General features: G+C 42.7%; 1 protein-coding gene across 4 annotated transcripts in view; it reads right to left on the reverse strand.

Moving 5' to 3' along the window:
* Positions 1 to 19276, reverse strand: part of PALM2AKAP2 (PALM2 and AKAP2 fusion) — a 274755-nt gene that overhangs the window by 144162 nt on the left and 111317 nt on the right. For 2 of the 4 annotated variants that reach the window (XM_059834276.1, XM_059834275.1), the window contains exons 4-6: positions 17330 to 17444; positions 16702 to 16723; positions 7431 to 7532 (exon numbers count right to left, since the gene is read on the reverse strand). In XM_059834276.1, the coding sequence (XP_059690259.1) occupies positions 7431 to 7532; positions 16702 to 16723; positions 17330 to 17444 (239 nt within the window). Of the gene's footprint in view, positions 1 to 2100; positions 2843 to 7430; positions 7533 to 16701; positions 16724 to 17329; positions 17445 to 19276 lie in introns of those variants that run through there. The other 2 variants (XM_059834278.1, XM_059834279.1) reach the window with 2 other exon arrangements.

Consider the following 19276-nt stretch of genomic DNA (forward strand, 5'->3'; position numbering starts at 1 on the left):
TCATACGGATCTGGCTGTCTTTTCATACTCTCTGCTTGCCTTTTTTTTCTGACTGTCACCTGAGCAGTGGTGAGAAGTTACATTGACCAGCTCCATACTGACGGCTGAGTGACCTAACACAGGAACTACCTTTTGCATTTTTTTTGCGTGTATGTTTTCAGTGTGCCTCATATTACCACCATTGTGAACAAGTGTCTTTTTTACTGGCACAGAAAGAAAAGAGTACAGAGCAAGAACTCTGTTTAATCGGATGCTCTGAACTAACAATTAATGCAGTAAAAGCACCATCCAAGATAGAACAGAAATATCATAGGAACCACCTCAAACTGAAAAGTGGTTTTTTGTTGTTTTCTTTCTTTCCCTTTTTTTTTTTTTTTTGCTTTTTTATTTTGTTTTTCAGTTGCTATTACTGATTTTTAAAGTCTTGATAGTTTCAAAGACACTTCAAAATAATCTTCGGTACTTTTTAACACTACCAGAATATATAAATCCTGATTTTTAATCTCACTTCTGTAGTTATAAATCCAGACTAACTCCACTAGAGTGAGTGAAGCTACACTTAAGCAAAACCAGTGTGAGACAAGAATCAGGCTCATAATATCTCGCCATGAAAAAGCTGACTGCTTTTTCATTGTAGTTAGAAGAATCAAAGGACCAAGAAACAAAGAACCATCTACTGATTTTGGATGCCTTCACCTTTTTACATTTTTCTTTTGAGTTGTTTTTAACAGGCCTGATTTTCAGAGGGCAGGTGAAGAAAAGTTTACTGGAAATCAGGCCTCATTGAAGTGTCCCACACCAGAAAATGAAGCATCCAAAACCACCAGCAGTTTTTGAAAATGTTAGCCTTGCGGCTGTAGAGTCTTCTCCCAAAAGAGCTGCTCCTACAAAATGCGGTGGGCCTCCACAGGAGTTTTACCTGGGTAAGCAGGGCAGGATCAGACCCATCACCTGTCATTATGTAGGTGCACTGGATGTACACTCTATGAGAAATTACGCTCCCCTAAGAATTACAAAATAAAACCTGGCCCTGTCCCCATTCCCAGGACTGAGAATTTCATCACTGAATCCAGCGGGAACAGGGTCAGACTGTGAGAGAAGTTCATTTGTAGTCTAAGGAAATAGAAAGCAGTATCTCTCATCTACTGGAGTTCAGCAGGAAAACTTCATGTATAAACATTGGCAGAGTTACTGAAAGGCAAGTAATTAGATCAGTGACTCCATTTCAGTTGGTGTGACAGCTGCATCTTTTTCATGTCAAGTTAATTTCAACTGTAATTTGGGAAGATGAAGTACACACACAATACTGTAATCTGGAAGATTTATATAAGGCAAAATCATCATTCATACATCTTCTAGAAAGAATAATTAAGGTCCACTTTTGGTATCACCAATAAGCAGAAATGGCTGATGGGTATTTCTGACACCGCAAACTAAACTGGAAAAGTTACTATAAAACAAAACTATGCAAAATTTTTGGGAAAGACTTGTCTGAGTTTTAGCAAATTAAAACAGTAAAATGATCTAAGCCTTCCCCCCAAGAAATAAAAAATATGGTCTATAAAATAATGTTTAAACGTGACTTTTCTTAAAAAAGAGAAGCAATATTATTTAAGGCTGTCATATCTGGTTGCTGTGAAACTCAGACTCCCACAAAATCCTAGGAATCTGATCAAGCCTGCCAGATATCTAAAGAAAAAGGTAAAAAGTGTTTTCATTATATATATAATATATATATAATAATCAAATAAATATGAAAACATTTGTTTCATTTCCCATTTATCTCTCACTCTGCAATATTAAGGAAAAACAAAAAAAACCAACAACCAAAAAAAAGAAGCAAAAAACCCCCCAACCCCTCTCCAAACCCCAAATAGTACATCTGATGGGAAAATAACCATGCGTTCCTCTTCCTGAAGAACTAGAAAGCAAAGCAACCCAACTGCAAGGCAATGGAGGCATTCACTTCCAGTTCACAGTATTGCAGTTAGAGGTACAGTGAGGTCTAGGTAAGTGATGGAGCAGGAGCTGCCTGGAGCAGGGAAGGAGGAGGTGTTCACATGACAATACAGCATTGACAGCGCTTTTTCTTTTGTGTACCTGGGGCGGCTTCCAAGGGCAGGCTCTCTTCCTTCCCCTCGGGAGAGGAGGGCTCTGTCGTGTCCGACAGGGGCCTGCCAGAGACCAGCTCAGCGGCATTCCCATCCATGGTGGAGACATCCGTCACTGTCTTCTCCCGCAACGATTTCTCGTCGTCTTCATCGATCAGGACCAGCTCTGCCTTGATGGTCTCGTCATAGCCCAGCACTTTTTTCGTTTCCTCTTCGTCATCAATGTTCTGGTAGCCCATAAATATCATCGTCACCGGCTGATCTGCGCTGGCCTCTGGGGCTTCACCACTGCAGGGTTTGTCTTGGGACTGAGGGTTCACAGCATGCCCTTTGCTGGGTTTGTGTACCATTTCCAGCTTTGCCTCCTTGAAGAGCATTTGCTCCTTCATATGGCTAAGGTTTCCATCGGCTACCGCATTTCTGTCTGACACAGTCATTGTTTCATACCCTCCTTTTACACTTGATTGTCCAGCTTTTTGCATAAGTTCATCTACGTCCTTTGAGCTTAATTTATGTACTCCATTTTCTACCACTGTGCCACCAGAGTGAACCTCATAGACTACCTTGGTACCATCATCATAGACTTTGAATCCTCTTTGATGGGCCTCATCTGGGCCAATAGGTGAAGCAGAGACAATCTTGGTCTCTCCTGTCTGTTTGTCTTTCTCCACATTAATTTCCATGGTGCACAAAGCTTGAATGAAAACAAGAGAGGAAGTGCATGTTACAACAAAAAAAGCCAGTGAATGGTTAATTGCCAAACAGACAAAGAAAACTATGGTGCCCCTTTTCCTACCTCCTGCTTCTAAAGGGCCAAGCGTTCTACGTTAGAGGTGGGATGCAATGCTGTGGACAGAGATAGTTATCACAGTACAGCTTTTTATACAGCTGAAGACTAGGCATACCTGCGGCAAACAGGACCTAGTCTTCCAGCTCACACCATGTGGAGCTGTCTCTGACCAATTAGGAGCGCCAAGAGCACTTGGGTTAGGTGTAATTTAGACAAAGGGAGGTGACAGCATGCAGGTTACCCTCAACCTCTCCTTTCTGAACTTGCCTCAACATTCAGAGAGAAACTCATCTCCAGGAACCTCTCTACTCTCTTTTCCTTCTCTGCCATCAAACTGCCAGTTAGCTGGTGACAAATTTTGTTTGCTGCAAGTAACACCCAGACTGTTTTGTTATCAACGCTTGATCTTGCTTAACTCTTCCATCCGTAGCATTCAAAACATTTTACAGAGGTGAAGAAACATCGTTTACCCCTGTTCTACAGGTGGGAAAACAAAATCACACAGGAATGGGATAATTTCTCCCGCAGATGTGTGGCAGGGCAGGTCTCTCAGTTTCCACACCAAGGCATCGACAGTGACCTCTGCTTGCAGGTTAAGAGAATGTACAAAATGTCGAAGAAGTGCTCCCTCTTTTATTTGAATTACGCCCTAAGCACCATTGCCAAAGTTGAAGAAAAAATAATAATGAACTGATTTTCAAAGTGTTGGAAACAACAGGTAAAAACAAGCGTGTGAGGGATGCTGCTTTAGAATAGCGAAGAAGCTTTTCTAGCAGTTAAGAAGGACGCAGTAACAAGATGAAAATTCTAGACACCACACAGTAGGAATAGACAGGCAGTCTACACCACTCTAACAGACATTTTGAGATACGATGGCATCTCACTAAACAGCTTTTCAAAGAAAAATGTGCAAAGGTCTCACAGATTTTCCAGAAGTGGTCGTCTGTTTAAGCATTCCTTTTATGCAGATGAAGATATTTTTTTGGCTCCTGGACAGACATCCACAGACACTTAATTACAAATTACCACAGGCAGTGGCAAGTGTTCATGAAACTTATGGTGACCATTTCCACCAATGACCCTCAATGTTATAACTGTGATTTGTCTTACCTGGGGACACCACAAACTGATGTGTTGGCTTTTTTTCCTGACTTATTTTCAAGTGAGTACAGAATATCCTTGCCCCAAAACCCACTGTAGCTGGGTATGCTTCTATTTAAAAAATCATGAATATAAAAAAAATTACTCTTGCTTTAATATATTCCATCAGTCCTATTATTCACACACAGTGGATTTTTTTTCTGTATCCTTAAAGCGAAGTATTTAATCCTCAATAGGAAGTTTATCATGATGCACATCATGACCCCCGCTATAGCTCTAGACAGAAAATTCATGGGTGGGTGGGTGCTGAGTGGGTGCATGCTGGCTCTCACGAGGCAGTCTCCTCTGACCCCTGGGAGTGCAGTCTGGTAGGCAGCCCAGCCAAATGGGGGTCTGGCCATCCATGCGCTGCGTGCGTCTGCTCAGACCTCGGTCAGCCCTGGCAAGGCTGGTTAGGTCAAGTGCAATGCCGCACAAACACCTGCATGGAGGCAGAGGACGGAGGTGCTGGTGGGCAAAGGAGCATTGCTACCTCTGAGAGCAAAGTGTTGCTGAAGGCTGGAGTGGGCTGCAGAAGCAGGGATCTGACCTTGGCCATTGCAAGCTAGGGGAATATCTCTCAGGACTGTGTTTTACCACTGCTTTGGGAGGTTTATGGACTAGCTGTGTCCATAGCTGTCATGACTCTGAGCACAGGATGCCCATTTTCACAAAGAAGTAGCAATACCAGTTTTCTGATCTCTCTCCCTGTGCTGGAGTTTTCATGCCTGGCCATCCCACAGCTGCGCGGGTGAAAGCTGTGCTTGGCTCCAAGAGGTGCAGCAGGAGTCTGAGGGGCAGCCGGCATTGACTGAAACAGGAGATTTAGGCTGGAAATAAAGAAAAATACTGTCTCCCCAAGGCCAGCAGCAGTTAAGCCCTCCAGCAAGTTGCTCGGAGGAGCTGTGGCAGACTGCACCATGGTGCAGCTCAGAGAGCAGCTGGCATGGATCACTTACTCAGGACCATCCCAGCCCAGGAGCTGGTGGGCAAATGTCCATCAAGTGTTACGCAAGTAACTCTGCCCTGAAGCCTTTAATCCAAATTATAAGGAGTAATGAAACAAAAAGACGCGGGTGCCACCACTAACACTCTGGAATTTGCTCCCTTCTAGGTGCAGTTTCTTGGTGGGGGGAGGAAAGGAAGGGGAATTTTGTTTATTGGCTTGGCTCCGGGGCCTTGGGTGAGTGGGCTCTGAACATCACTTGACCTCACCAGGGCTGCTCAGGCAGATATGGTTCAACCACAGCCCTCCAGAGAGGGCACTGCCAGCCCACCGACTGGCCGCCTGCTACCTTCTTGGTGAGAAGCAGTATCCTGAGCTCCCCTGGACCTTTTGTGCTATTCCTTTTCTTTGAAAAATAGAAATATTATCTGGGGCATGACTTTTCAGTAAAGGCTGCTGATTTTCCCGTGAAATCGTTGAGTGCCGTGTTATTGCATGTATTTTTAGTGTAGAAGAGGGTGCAATCTGCCAGACTCTCCCTGTTTTGATGACCAAATTTCATTCAGTAGTGTGCATTAAAAGAAGGCTTGTATAATGGGGCTGAATTCAGAAGCAGATTGGGGAAATCTGATAGTTAAATCACATGGACCTGGCCATATTTAAGAAGAGTTGCAAGATACATCTTTTTATGTATGGTATGGAGTACTGATAAGTAACAATGTCCTACTTATTAGGCAGACTTTGAGAAACAAGTTCTAGTACTGCTTCTAAGACTGTCCTACTGGCTGATCTGATCTAGAAGGTTAACAAGTGTGGTCCTTGTGTATTTTATGTTTGGCTGATTTGCTTAAGCATTTGCCACTGTCAACATTATCTTTTCATTTCTTCTACCATGATTTCAGCAGCAGTGTTTTTAACATATTGACATAACATGAGGTTTATGACCTGCCCCAGGGCTGACATTAAAGCTACTTGTGCAAGTAAATGCATAAACATACACGAGTTTCTTAGAAAGCTGTTCACTAGTGAAATGCATTGCCATGGGAGAAGTGAATAACAGAACCTGGCTTATCTGCCTGTATGCATAATGTTTGTTCTCTGCAGCAAAACCTAGCAGCCCAGCTTGTCAAAATAGTTGAAAATCAAACTAATGTTGATTTCTAAAATGTCTTTATTTAGCCAGAGCTTATTTACTGCAAAATGTGCTCTACTAATACAATACAAAACTATCTGACAACAGAGTTGAAACTGAAAGCATACTTGAAGATGACAGCCTGTATTCACAAGTAAAAGTTTTCTGCACAAAGCTTTAATTACAGTGTAACATGACACAGTGCTTCATGACAAGATCCCAATGTGCAGAGGAAAGGATCTGGCTTCTGCCTGTTATGTGGATTCAGAGGCTGTTCTTCAAAAAAGAAATCTTATTAGACTTTGAACTTGTTTTAAGATGGATGCTTACAGTCTACCTTTGAGCACATATGCTGGTGCCTTTACTTTAACCTATTGCACACAGACAATACTCTTCTCAAGGACTACATGAACAAGGCTTCCAGGTCATTTGAAGAAAGAAAGAAATGATTGTATTCTTGGTATTGACAAAATGGCACAAAACACACAGGGAAAAGCTTGCTTTTAAGACAGATCAGGGTAAGCACTGGTGGAACGGAAGCTTTTGGAATGGCTGGCAACAGGACCTCTGTACAAAATGACATATCCCATAGCTGTGTACAGTGCCTTAGCTGCAGACATTGCTTTGCTATGCTTGTTAACCCATTCTTCAAATAAGCCACCTTTCATCCCACTCCTTGGGACACCTCTTAAGTAGTCACCAGCAATTTGGTCTTGAGATAGGGAATACAATGTTTAGAAAAGAAAGATCTTGAAAATAAGAAAAATGTACAGCTTTTAACAGTCATGTTGTTACATTTAAGACACATACTCAATCTGAAAAACAAATGTTAGAAAATTCTCTGTATGACTCCAAGCACAAAACATGCTGTAATTCTCCCCACCTTTTCCCCAAGAAGAAAGAATGGTATACAAATAAGTATAAAATGACAGAAAAGTTTGAAGCACGTATGGGGATTTTTAAGTGCCTGTCTGTCTCATTCACGTTAATGTGAGTTGCATGGGTACAACGGAGGAGGCAAAACCTTGGCCTAGATACCATGTATTTGTATCAGCAGAGGTGAAAAGAACTGCACGTTTTCACGTAAATAATTGTATGTGTTTTCTATGCTACTTGTATGTAGTTCAACTACATTGTTTTGAGAGTAATCACTGCTGCTCAAAAAGCCTTGACTTATTTACAAAATACAAATCAGTTGGCATTTCCTGGCATTTAAATGATATCGGGACACCAGACCCATTAAGGTAATATAACAAAAAAAGTTCATGGCTACTGGACTGGTATTATAATACTTTGCTCCTTGAGACTTACCAGCTACTCTGCTTGCTCCGTCCCGCCCAGGAACTGGCTCTGCTGTTCGTGAATAGAGGGTTGGGAGTTCAGGGATCTGGGAGTAAATGTAATTTACTGCATCTGGTGTCAGAGAACAGGAAACAGTTAGATTCGTGCTACGAGCCCCAGTGGCTTCATTGCTTAGACAGCAGAGTGTTGTCAGCCCCGACAATAGTCACTGGAGCTTTGTACTAAATAATTGGATCAAAGCAAACAAAGTGCAAAGTCACTGTCGTGTGATTGGTGTTCAATAGACTAGCTGAGGCAGGAGGGAATGGGTCCAGATGACTCAAACCTTATGTCAGTTGAACACATAAAATTATTTGTCAGGAGGTTCTGGATTTATCAAGTCCGTGACCTTTAAAATGGGCAGGGGGAGAGAGGGGGAAGGTAAGGAACAAACCTAATGTGATACCCAGAATACATGACATTTCAAATAGAGATATAAAAGCCTAAAAATGCTAGTGTTGCCTGAATGGGATGAAAGGCCAGCTCTTTTGCACTGGTTGTTTCCAATATTATTGAACCGGCATTTGGCTTTTTGTTCTTAAAGCTGAAATTTAGCTAATAATGGAATCACATATAGATACTGATAGGGTGCCCGTTGTGACCTTCAGTAGGTATTAAGTGCCTGCCAGTTCTGCAGTGCCATCATTCATTAACAAACCCTGAACTAGTAGAAAGCTATCTTAAAGGACTGACTTGTTTTACATTTGAGCTTATGGTGGTTTAGCATAAGCTAAATATGTTCTTTAGAAAAGATATTAAAGAAATTCACAAATATTTACTAGGAGATGTTTTGTGGCTGCGTTAAATATAAGTAGATAGCATATATCGTTCTGCTAGCATTCAGCGGCTGAGCTAAAAGCAGAGCTCAGAGGAGACGTGCAAATAACTGACTTACAGTTCAGGCGCCAAACCAAAATGAAAAAAAAAAAAAAATCACATCCTTTCCTATCAACTGGAAATGTTTTCACTTTAGTATGGAAACGGTTAAATTTCTGTTCAAACATAAGATCCTATCTGGCGTGAAACAGAGCATTCTTTTTCCTCCAAGGGTACTTTGCTGGTTATAATCTAAGTTGTTGAGCCATCGGTACGGCCTGGTCCCTGTGTCAGGGTAAGAGGCAGAATCTGCCTTCTCTGGTGCCTCTTGTTGTTACAACCAGGTGAGATAGGAAGACCAGCGCAAGACCATAAAGGTGAACTGGTGAAAGGAGAGAAAATGAAATGTCCTGTTGTAGGCTGCTTGACTGCATCTGGTAAAGGGAGATTCTTTCATCACTTTCCCTATGGGCTAACACCCATCCCAGGAAAAAACCCCTACGCCTGCTGGCATCCTCAGCAAAGACATGAGGTGCCATCTCTAATCCCAAAGTCTGCTCCTTTGGCAGGAAAATTGGGCCTGCTACTGGTGAAATGATTTTACTGCCTTAACAGCCTGCAGTGGCCACCAGTGCTGTTGGGTGCAGGAAGATAGTAAATACAATGCCCAAAAAGACACTCCATCCCTCCATGTAGCACTGTAGGTGACTCAGGTAAGGAGTTCCCATTTCCCCCTTCCTGCATCAGAGGAGGATGGCACAGAGGCACAGTGCAAATGCATTCCAGAAAGCCAGGAAGTTAGTATGTAAGTTCAGTTTGTAACAGATGAATTTGAAAAAAACCTTGGCCAGGGAAATACTATTTTATTTCATGCTTCAGTGGACAAATGGCAGTCTTGGCAAATGGACTTTTATATTTTCAACGTATACTGTTTCCTCAAAGTTTTTTATTTTTAGCAGTATAGCCTAGGAAAAATAATTCTTTTGGACACAGCTGACTGAGCAATGGCCAGCAACAGCTGATTTCTTTTGCAGGGTTTCTTGCCTCTGATGAGAAATTGGTACAATGCTTGGTGTTGTTATTCTGGGAAATATCACCAGCAAATGAGCAGGCCATTATTGAAAACTGAAGTAATTTCTCAGAAGAAAGAAGTGGGAACCGTGTTTCTGGGCCAGAATAAGAAGGCACTTTGTGTTCTGGAAATGGCAGAAATTTTGTAATTATTCACCCCGTAGAGTGTGCTACTGGAACAGTAGTTTCAGTACACACTCATCCAGTGACTTGAGTGACAGACCTATCTGTCCACACATGGGTGTAATCAATGCAGACTTGTGCTGCTTATCTAATCATCCTTACTTCTTTTGCAGTCCATGAGAATAAATAGGGCACTGCAGGAGGCAAAATCCTTTGCAAGTGTTTGTTTTGCCCCAGTGCCTGTACAGTGAACTGACCTGGCCATCCTGGCAGCTAGAATCGCTGACATCTAGCAGTAAGCAAGACCAGTTGCATAGCTTGATGGTGAAACTCGCAGTTTGATGCTGTACATGTCTGTGGACCTTAGTAAGTTGGGGTTTTTTGCCTCCTGCATTAGGAGACAATACCGAGGTAAGTTATAGGTGTTGTTAATATTGACTCAGTTTAGAAACTTCTCTGGATGTCACTTAGAATAAAATATTAAAAAATTAGCTTCAGGGCTCCTGACAATCTCTCATTATTGACCTGAGAAGGGAATGCTGTGGTGGGGCTGGTGGGGGTAAGATCCTCGTGTACTTTCTTCTGAAGCAAGTGGTGGTGCTATGTGTCAGACAGAAATGGGGTATTTGACTAGAATAAGTTGAGGCTTGGATGATTCTTCCAGTTCCTGTCTCGTCCCCCCCCTAAATGAAACAAACATGCTCATTTCACTTTATCTCACTGGCAACAAAGTCTGTTTCATTCAGCACCTTTAAAGAGGATATGAGAGATCAATTTTACAAGGAGTGGATGAGACGCAAATTAGCATTTTGTTTGCATGAGAAGTAAGACAGAACATAAATTAAAGCATTTGAACTGACTGCATTCAATATCTTCATTTTAACCTTTGATGAGTTATTAATATCTAAGGATGCCATAAAACGTGTCCTGTGGCTTTTTGTACTACTTAACAACAAACGGCATTTTAGGACTATGGCACTCTTCCATATTACCAGACAGACAAGTGCTTGGGAAAACATATGGGGCCAGATAATCCTTCAAGAGTGCTTACACAAAACTAAACCTTCAGAACTGCTCAGAATAGCTCCCACGCAGAGGCTTGTGGCCAAATGTCAGATGAGCTCATTTTCCAAAGGCTGGATTATCTTTAAAAAGTCTGACTACCACTAAAATTAGTGTCTAAGGACTTCTGCAAATACTGGCTCCCAGAGCAGGTCTGTTCCACCTGCAAAGACCTCTGGGGCTCCATGGGGCTATGTCAGAGGGAACAGAGATTATGACACTCCCACCACGTTTGTAAGACCACGAATGGAGGTTCAAGGTGGAAGCTTTGCTAAAAGCTGAAGAGCCTGGCTCTGACTTAGTGAATCATGCTTTAAACTAATGAACTTGCAGGGTAAGGTCCACAGCTGCCACCTGTGTATCCACAAGCAACAGGGAGGATGAGCGCACCTACCAGAGCAGTAAGGAATGCTCACCAACCCTTTGCAAAGGCAAGAACCCTAAGTTCAGCCATCTCAAGTGCATGTATACCAATGTATGTAATCTGAGCAACAGGCAGGAGGAACTAGGGCTCCATGCCCAGTCTGAGAGATGCCACAGGAATCACAGAAATTTGGTGGGAAAACTCGCATGACGGGAGGACCACAATGGATGGCTACAAACTCCTTCAGAAAGACAGGAAGGGAAGAAGAGGAGGTGGAGTTGCACTTTATGTAAAACAGAAATTTGAGTGTATAGAGGAGAGGTCTGGATACCATGCCAGTAATATTGAATGTGTGCCTTTGGATCGATATTAGAGGGATCATCACCAAGGGGGATCTTATGTTAGGTGTCTGTCACTGACCTCCTAATCAGGATGACAAAGCCAACAAAACCTTACTTTGGCTGCTCGAGGAAGTGTTGGGCTGACAGAACGTGGTCCTTGCGGGTGGCTTCAAATACCCAGATGTTTGTTGGGAAAAAAACACAGTGGTGCACTGTGTCCATCAGGTTCCTGGAACACATTAAGGACTGCTTCCTGCTACAGATGCTGGACATGCCAACTAGGAGCAGCACATTGCTAGATTTACTACTCACAAACTGAGAAGACTTACTTGACAACATAACTACCGATGGTAGCCTTAGATACAGTGACCACAACATTGAGGAGTTTAAGATCCTGCTGAGCACACTGAAGACCAGTAGTAGGAAAGAGACCAAGAGTTTTAGAAGAGCCAACTTCAGTTTTTGGAAGAGCCAACTTCAAGCTCAGAGCCCAGCTGCGAGGGATTCCATGGGAAGCATCCATGGAGGGCAAAAGAGCTTGTGAGTTCTAGGAGTTATTCAAGAAGTGCCTGCTGAAAGCACAAGAATGGTTCACCCTCTACAAAGGGAAAGGAAGAAGGCTGAACAAAATACCACCCTGGCTTAACAATGAGATTTTAAATGTAATTAAAAGCAAAAAAGCAGCATACCAGCTATGGAAAGGAAGCCAAATAGCCATTAAGGACTACAAGAACCTTGCTAGAGCATGCAGAGATGCAGTCTGGAAGGCTAAGGCTCAGCAAGAACTGAAATTAGCCAAAAATGTCAAGTACAACAAGAAAGGGTTCTTCAGATTTGTGAGCAGTAAGCAGAAGCACAGGGAAGACATAGGTCCATTACTAAACACGGCAGGGAAACTAGTCACTAACAATGCTGACAAGGCAGAGGTTCTCAATACCTCCTTTGTATCTGTCTTTACTGGCGTGGCTGGACCCAGATCACAAGATCAAGTAGCTACGACAACTCACGTGTTAACCCGCCAGTAGTGGAGGAAGGGCTGGTCTGTGGCCTTTTGCAAGGGCTCAACCCATATAAATCCATGGATCTGGTCAGAATCCACACCAGGGCATTAAAAGAAGTGGCTGACGTTGTTGCAAGGCGGCTGCCTATAATATTTGAAAGTCATAGTCATCGTCATCAGGGCATGTCCCTGATGACTGGAAGAGGGAAAATGTCACACTGGTCTACAGGGAGGGAACAAAAGAGGACCCAGGAAGCTAGAGGCCCATTACTCTTACTTCATTCCCTGGGAAAGTGATGGAATGAGTCCTGCTAGAAACTGTTACAAACCAAATGAAGCAGGTGATTAGGAAAAGCCAGCACAGATTTACCAAGGGCAAATCATGACAGACTAACATGATCACCTTCTACAACAAAATAACATCTTCCATCGACATGGGGAGAGGAGTGAATGTTTTTTTCTTGGACTTCAGCAAAGCCTTTGACACTGTTTCCCACAGCCTTCTCCTGGACAAACTGACAAGATATAGACTGGATGAGTGGTCTGTGAGATGGGTAGGGAATTGGCTAACAGGCTGCACTCAAAGGTTGGTGATTAATGGTTTTTACTCAGGTGGCCAGATGTGCTGTAATTGTGGCAGCCACAGATGCAGATCAAATTAAAAAGTTACTTAAAACCCTACAACTGAAAAACAATCGCTGATGAATTTTTACATGCCATGAGGAAAGCACTCTACAAAGATCTGTACTTGACTCCTCTGAGGACATGCTCATCTGTTTTGCTCTTGGGCTGTACAGCTGATCAACATCAGAGGAGAGAAAACCAGAAGAGTCTCTAAGCAATGTGCTGGGAACTAAACAATGCAGACCAGGTTTCCAGAGCTACAGCTTTGCCAAATATATGATAATACATACCAAATTCAAACAGAGGCTTGTGCAAACTGTAGAGGTACTGTAATTGTGGCTTCTGTATGTTGGCTGAAGTATAGAATAATAAAATAGTTTGGGTTAGAAGGGACCTTTAAAGGTCATCTTGTCCAACCCCCCTGCAGTAAGCAGGGCCATCTTCAACTAAATCAGGTTGCTCAGAGCCCCGTCCAACCTGACCTTGCATGTTTCCAGGGACAGGGTATCTATCACCTCTCTGGGCAACCTGTTCCAGTGTCTCACCATTTTCATTGTAAAAAATTTCTTTCTTATAGCCCGTCTAAATCTACCCTCTTTTAGTTTAAAACCATTACCCCTTGACCAACAGGCCCTACTAAAAAGTTTGTCCCCATCTTTCTTTTAAGCCCCCTTTAAGTATTGAAAGGTCGCAATAAGGTCTCCCTGGAGCCTTCTCTCCTTCAAGCTGAACCACCCCAACTCTCTCAGCCTTCTTTCATAGGAGAGGTGTTCCATCCCTCTGATCATTTTTGTGGCCCTCCTCTGGACCCTCTCCAACAGGTCCATGTCTTCCCTGTGCTGAGGGCTCCAGAGCTGGACGCAGTACTCCAGGTGGGGTCTCACCAGACCGGAGTAGAGGGGCAGAATCACATCCCTTAACCTGCTGGCCATGCTTCTTTTGATGCAGCCCAGGATAAGGTTGGCTTTATGGGCTGTGAGTGCACATTACCGGCTCATAAGTAGCAGCATGTAGTTTGCATGCAGATGGCCAAAGACTGCAGAGGACAAATTTAAGCCTGAGGCAAATTCAGCAGTCAAGGGAGTTACATCAGTTCTTAATGTGGCTTTTATTTTATTTATACATTGGGCCATAAACATATGCACACACGGAGTTAAGAGCTCTCTCCTTGCTATTGTTCATGATGTGCACACAGCATAGCACTACAGCATGACGGGTTTTGACTGCAGTCCTGAGCAGCAACAAATGATGTAATTCCTAGCATCATCTCAGGCCTTGTTTAATGGAGAGCTTGTCAGAGTCAAGCCACCAAGGAGCTGGCAGTAGCATGACTGCATGTGACAGCACCACAGCCCCCAGCCTCAGCATTTCTGCTCTGCTCTCTCTTGTGTGGTGATCTATGAAGGCAAAGTGTGTTTGTACCCTGGAAAATGTGGGATTTGTGTTTATTGTGCCTGGATCAGAAGCTTGGAAATGTTCATTGCCAACCACAGCTGTTTTCTGGGAAGGGTGAGGAGGCCAGAGAGAATCACTTGATCGGCCACTGCTGCTCATCACCACCTCTCCCCTCCCCTCGCACCTTAGCCTGGACCCCTCTGGGCTCTGAGCTCCTTGTAGTTGTGCTTTCCACACACTCAGAAGCTCTGCCACCACCGCATATATGGCACAAAAACATGCACAGGGACACAATGATGAGATAAATCACTTTCTGTACCGTCATCGCTTTTAGAAAAAAGGGAGGGATGGACACAGGGCAAACTAATGCGAGATTTATGGACTGGAAGTCTTTCAGGATGTGGCAGCAATTGAAGAAATTGACCCAACAGGTCGGTGTTGGTTTGTGTCTGTGTTTTACACAGCCTTCTTGTATTATCCAATGGCTCTTACCATTTTCCTCTGCAGCATATGTTACAGATGGTTGCCAGACAGACGGGTGATCTGTTGCAGCAAAGTAAGTCCTATATGTTTTTGAAGGAAGGAAAAATCTACAGCATCAAAGTGATCGCTGCTAACTATGTATGTGTTTTCTTCCTGCTCTGATCAGCTACCCTCACAGACTGTTGTCAGAGAGCAGAAAACAGAGGACCTGCTCAGCTTTCACCATGTGAAGATGTACGGGCACATCATGCCCACAGTGGGAGAGCTAACAGGACAGCTTACAGCCTCCGTCATCCCTAGAGGAGCAGAGTACGGTACTGCTTAGAGGATGACCTGGGCCCGCCTCAGCCCACGAAGACCAGCTGCCGAGAGGAAGAGGCAAGATACATAAAGCAAGTGGTCTGGAAGAGAAGAGGTACCGGTTGACTAAGCTATACCCCCTACTTCCCTCTGCTCAGATGTTTATTCCAGAGGCACTCTCTTCTCTGTGGCACAATTTTGCAGTTTTCTATTACCCTTCAGAAATCACTAGCTGTCCTTCCTTCTGGCTCAGTCTGTGAGGGAGGGATCCACTGAAAGCACGCAAAACCTGGAGAGCAGTGAGGATCCTCCTGAACCCAGTGAATTACTACTACATTGCTACAAGAAAATGCCTTCAGGGAAACTACTGCTTCATATTTGCTAGCTGGGGCTTCCTTTGGTTCCTGTTTCATCACAACATGCATGAAGAGGCAGATCGCATCTTGCAGGGTCATAAAAGCTCCTACGCACCTTGGGTGCTAATTCCTGTAGGCACCATTCCTCTTTTGGAAACCTACCAACAACCATGGTGAAACTCTGCATAGGTACAAAATATTTGCCATTCTGGATCTTTATTTATTTTATGGTAGCCGATTTCAAATGCTCCAGGATGAAGGAAGAATAAGTTCTTACCATGGAGCATCCTATCTGGGACTTTTTTTTTTTTTTTTGACCAGGGGATGTAATGTAAAACTTGAATTATATTGCTAGCAAAAGTAAAATTTCTGAACTAGATCTTTGAGTTAAAAAGAAACCCCTCTTACTAAGTAATATTAATCACCTCAAAAATACAGCTCCAAGTCAGCTCATATACTATATATTAACCTTCCTTTGTGTCCCAGTGCTTTAATGTTATGATCATCCTACATATTCCTCATCTATACTCAGTACAGTTGGGCATGGCTTTGTCAGCAGCTGGAGGAGCTAGTCTTGACCTCAGTATTTAGAATCTTGTCAGTTCAAAGACATGTACTGAGAATGAGTGGAGCACAGATTTATCTGCGGATGGATCAGCATGATACCGTGCTGGGTCCTAAGGGTCCTGGAGAGGCACTACAAGGGTCTCTCTAGCTTCCTGGGATCCAACCATATTTATAGCTCAGTATTTAGACTGATCACACAAAATGTGACACCGAGTTCATAAACTAGGAATATCCACCCATTTGAGTTTTTCCTTCTGTAAGAATCATCACACAGAGAATATTGTTCATCAGTGAAGTAATGTAATTTTAACAGTTGTTCCTGTGTGTTAGGAATAGTACTCATTGCATTTAACTGTTTATGAACAGAGCATGAGCACATGCAGTGGAGAAGATTGACCACAGAGAGGTGAAAAGGAGTCTGCACTGCAGAGTTATCATGTGGTGAAAGGGGTCAGTAACATAGAAGTTGTATGATGTCTGTTTTAAGTCATCCATGCTGTTCTTTCCCCTTATGTGCACAGAAGAAGAGGTGGAGCTCTGCCAGAGGAATACTGTTTCACCACAATAGTGAGGTTTGTGCTTGCACTGTAGCAATATCAAAGAAAAAGGTAATGGCTCTAGCAATAAATCAGAAACATACAATGAAGAGAAGAACCCTCACTCTGTAAACCTTTGCAACAAAGCTATAGTAACAACTCTTGTTAAACCCAAAGCTAGACAATAATAAAAAGGCACTTACCACCATCCTGGTGAGAGAAACTCTGTGAAGGGAAAAAATAAGATGTTTGGTTAAACCTTTTATGTTTTGGGTATAATTTGCATGAAGTCTTGATTTTTATGCTAGGCTTGCTTTTATGGTTCTTTGTAATTTTTAAATGGGTAACTGGCGATGTGGCTCCTCAGGTTGAGGAGCCATTAGTGGCTGAGAGAGAGGGACATGGTGTAACTGAAAGGAGAACACTGCTGTTTGTTGCAGGCTGTAATGTTTGGAAGTGGCATTTGTGGTGAATGCCACTATCTCTGGGTGCCACTGGGAACAGAGAAGTTTGAGATGCCTTTCAGGATCCTGCTGACATCTTTCAGTGGGGCCAAAAGCTCTCCTGCAGATAAGCTAGGGAGATAGTTTCTGAAATCCCTCTTCAAAAAAAGCTGGAGTGGGAAGGGGAAATCCAAATAATCCAACCAAAATAGATCTGACACCTCTATATCTTTTCTAGTCTTCTTCATCCTGGTTTGAGCTACGTTCTTTGCAACTGCCCTCAATCATTCCATAAGTGCATTAATTACAACTGCTGCTTTCAAACAGTGCTAAGAGTCTACCTTTTTTTCAATCTGTGCCCAAGTGTTTTTTTTTTTTTTTTAAATACCTTTTGCAAGTTGTCGAAGGATTTCTCAGTCTCCTTTAGTTTCTCCAAAATGATTTGTTCTTTGGCAGATATTTGGGATTCCTCACTTTCTAATTTCTGTATTTCTTGTTCCAGCCTGTGGAAGACATACAGACATGCACATACACACAAAAATAAAACATGTAAAAATTATTTCAATGAGCCACAGTTTCCTAGGTATTAATCAGCATTTCAGATGTCATTAGGAACAACTTTCACTCTTGCTATTCACAACTGCTTTCCTAGTGCATGAAGGGCACGTGAATTATTTTTAAAACAGACAGATCTATTTAGAAAAAACCCAGTAATTCTCTTATCATCTTCTGCAAAAGCATGTACAGATTAACTAAAAATATACCTTGGTATCCCTTCACCCCAATTCCCGTAACATCTCTCAAACATTCACTTTCATTTTAGAAATCACAGTACACGATATAACCATAAATATGCAGTAATAATTAGAGGAATAGGTGTCTTCTAATGCTTCCGTACTCCAGACAATGAAACTGGAAATAGTTGTTGGAAGGTGGCAGTCAGCCAGTCGTGCTAGGAGTTTCTCTTGAACCAGTATTTTGCCCACTCCCGACAATAACACTTCGGGAAGCCAGAAGTGCTGGATATCCATCCGTGTTTTCTACTGTTATTGCATGATACTGGGGACTCCAGAGGCTTCAGGTAATAAAATACACAGGCTGCTCAGAAAATAAACTTATTTTGCTAAGCAGTAAGCATTCAGCACTCTCGTTTGTCTTGTCGAGACCTAATGGCACTCACTCCTTAAGATGTGTTGATTGTCATTTGGGATACACTTCAATCAGGGTTAGATTCTCCATTACTTTAACTCAAACCTCCTTTCATTGACATGATTTATGCAGGTGCAGGAATATTCCCTCTTTCTCTCTCTTTCTGTTTTTATGTATATCACCATCTTTGTTTTCTCACTTTTGACAAAAAAAAAAAAAATCTCTAATATGAGCTAAGATGAACACTTTTCAACAGGGATAGTTACCTAAAACTCCCTTTGTCTTCAGAAAGAGCTGTAGCTGCTCACAGCTTGTTGGAACATATATCTTTGACTGTGACAGATCAGGATCTCCCAGTACTTTCCTCACCCATGGCTGCTTGCTCCTGCCTGTCTGCCACCTGCCTTTCTGCCACGTCCTTTCTGAAGTGAAGGATCAGGGCACTGATCCAAGCTAAAGGGACACATTTTTGCTCTTTCCCAGCCCTGCTCAACACAGGTCTTCATTAATGCTTGTTCGATCACAAGGCAGAGTGCAAGGAGAAGGTGACAGTGAGCAAGTGGGGAGGAAGGAGGGAGGGATTGCTCCTTCCAGGGGCTTGACAGATTGAGTTGCTTGTGAAAATCATGTGTCTAAATATAGGGGGTCTAACTTAAGGCACCCACCTGGGAAGTTTTTCCCCACTTTCTAATTGTGCAAGGATGACATGTGTGGCACTTGCTGATAAGGCTTTTCATTAGAAGGAGGCAAAAGTGTCACAGCCTCAAGTTGTTGGAGATGGAAGAAGGCAGATTTGGCTCTCCTGAAGTATGTGAATACATAATAGTCCCAAATTTGTGGTGATTTCTCAAACCGCCTTTTTCCCTCTTAAAGGCAACCCCCTCATCTCCAACTTGAAATGGCTTAATTGCAGTGATTTTAAAGTGAGCTGTTGGAAAGTACTGCTCCAATCCACTTAATGTTTTCTTGAAATTAGTATAAAAACTTAAAAAATGTAAATATTTTGAAACAAAATATTTTGTTCTGCTGAAATGGAACAATTTGATAGAGGATGAATTTCCCCCCTCATGTTGTGACTCAGGGAGAAAGCTTTCAAAAATTACTGTTTCATCTTGACTTCTCAGGAAATTTTAAAAAATACCTAGTGAAGTGAAAAAAATATTTGTTACTGAGGTCAGCCATTGCC

Source organism: Gavia stellata, chromosome Z, assembly GCF_030936135.1.
Source record: "Gavia stellata isolate bGavSte3 chromosome Z, bGavSte3.hap2, whole genome shotgun sequence".
In the NCBI taxonomy this organism is placed as follows: Eukaryota; Metazoa; Chordata; class Aves; order Gaviiformes; family Gaviidae; genus Gavia; species Gavia stellata.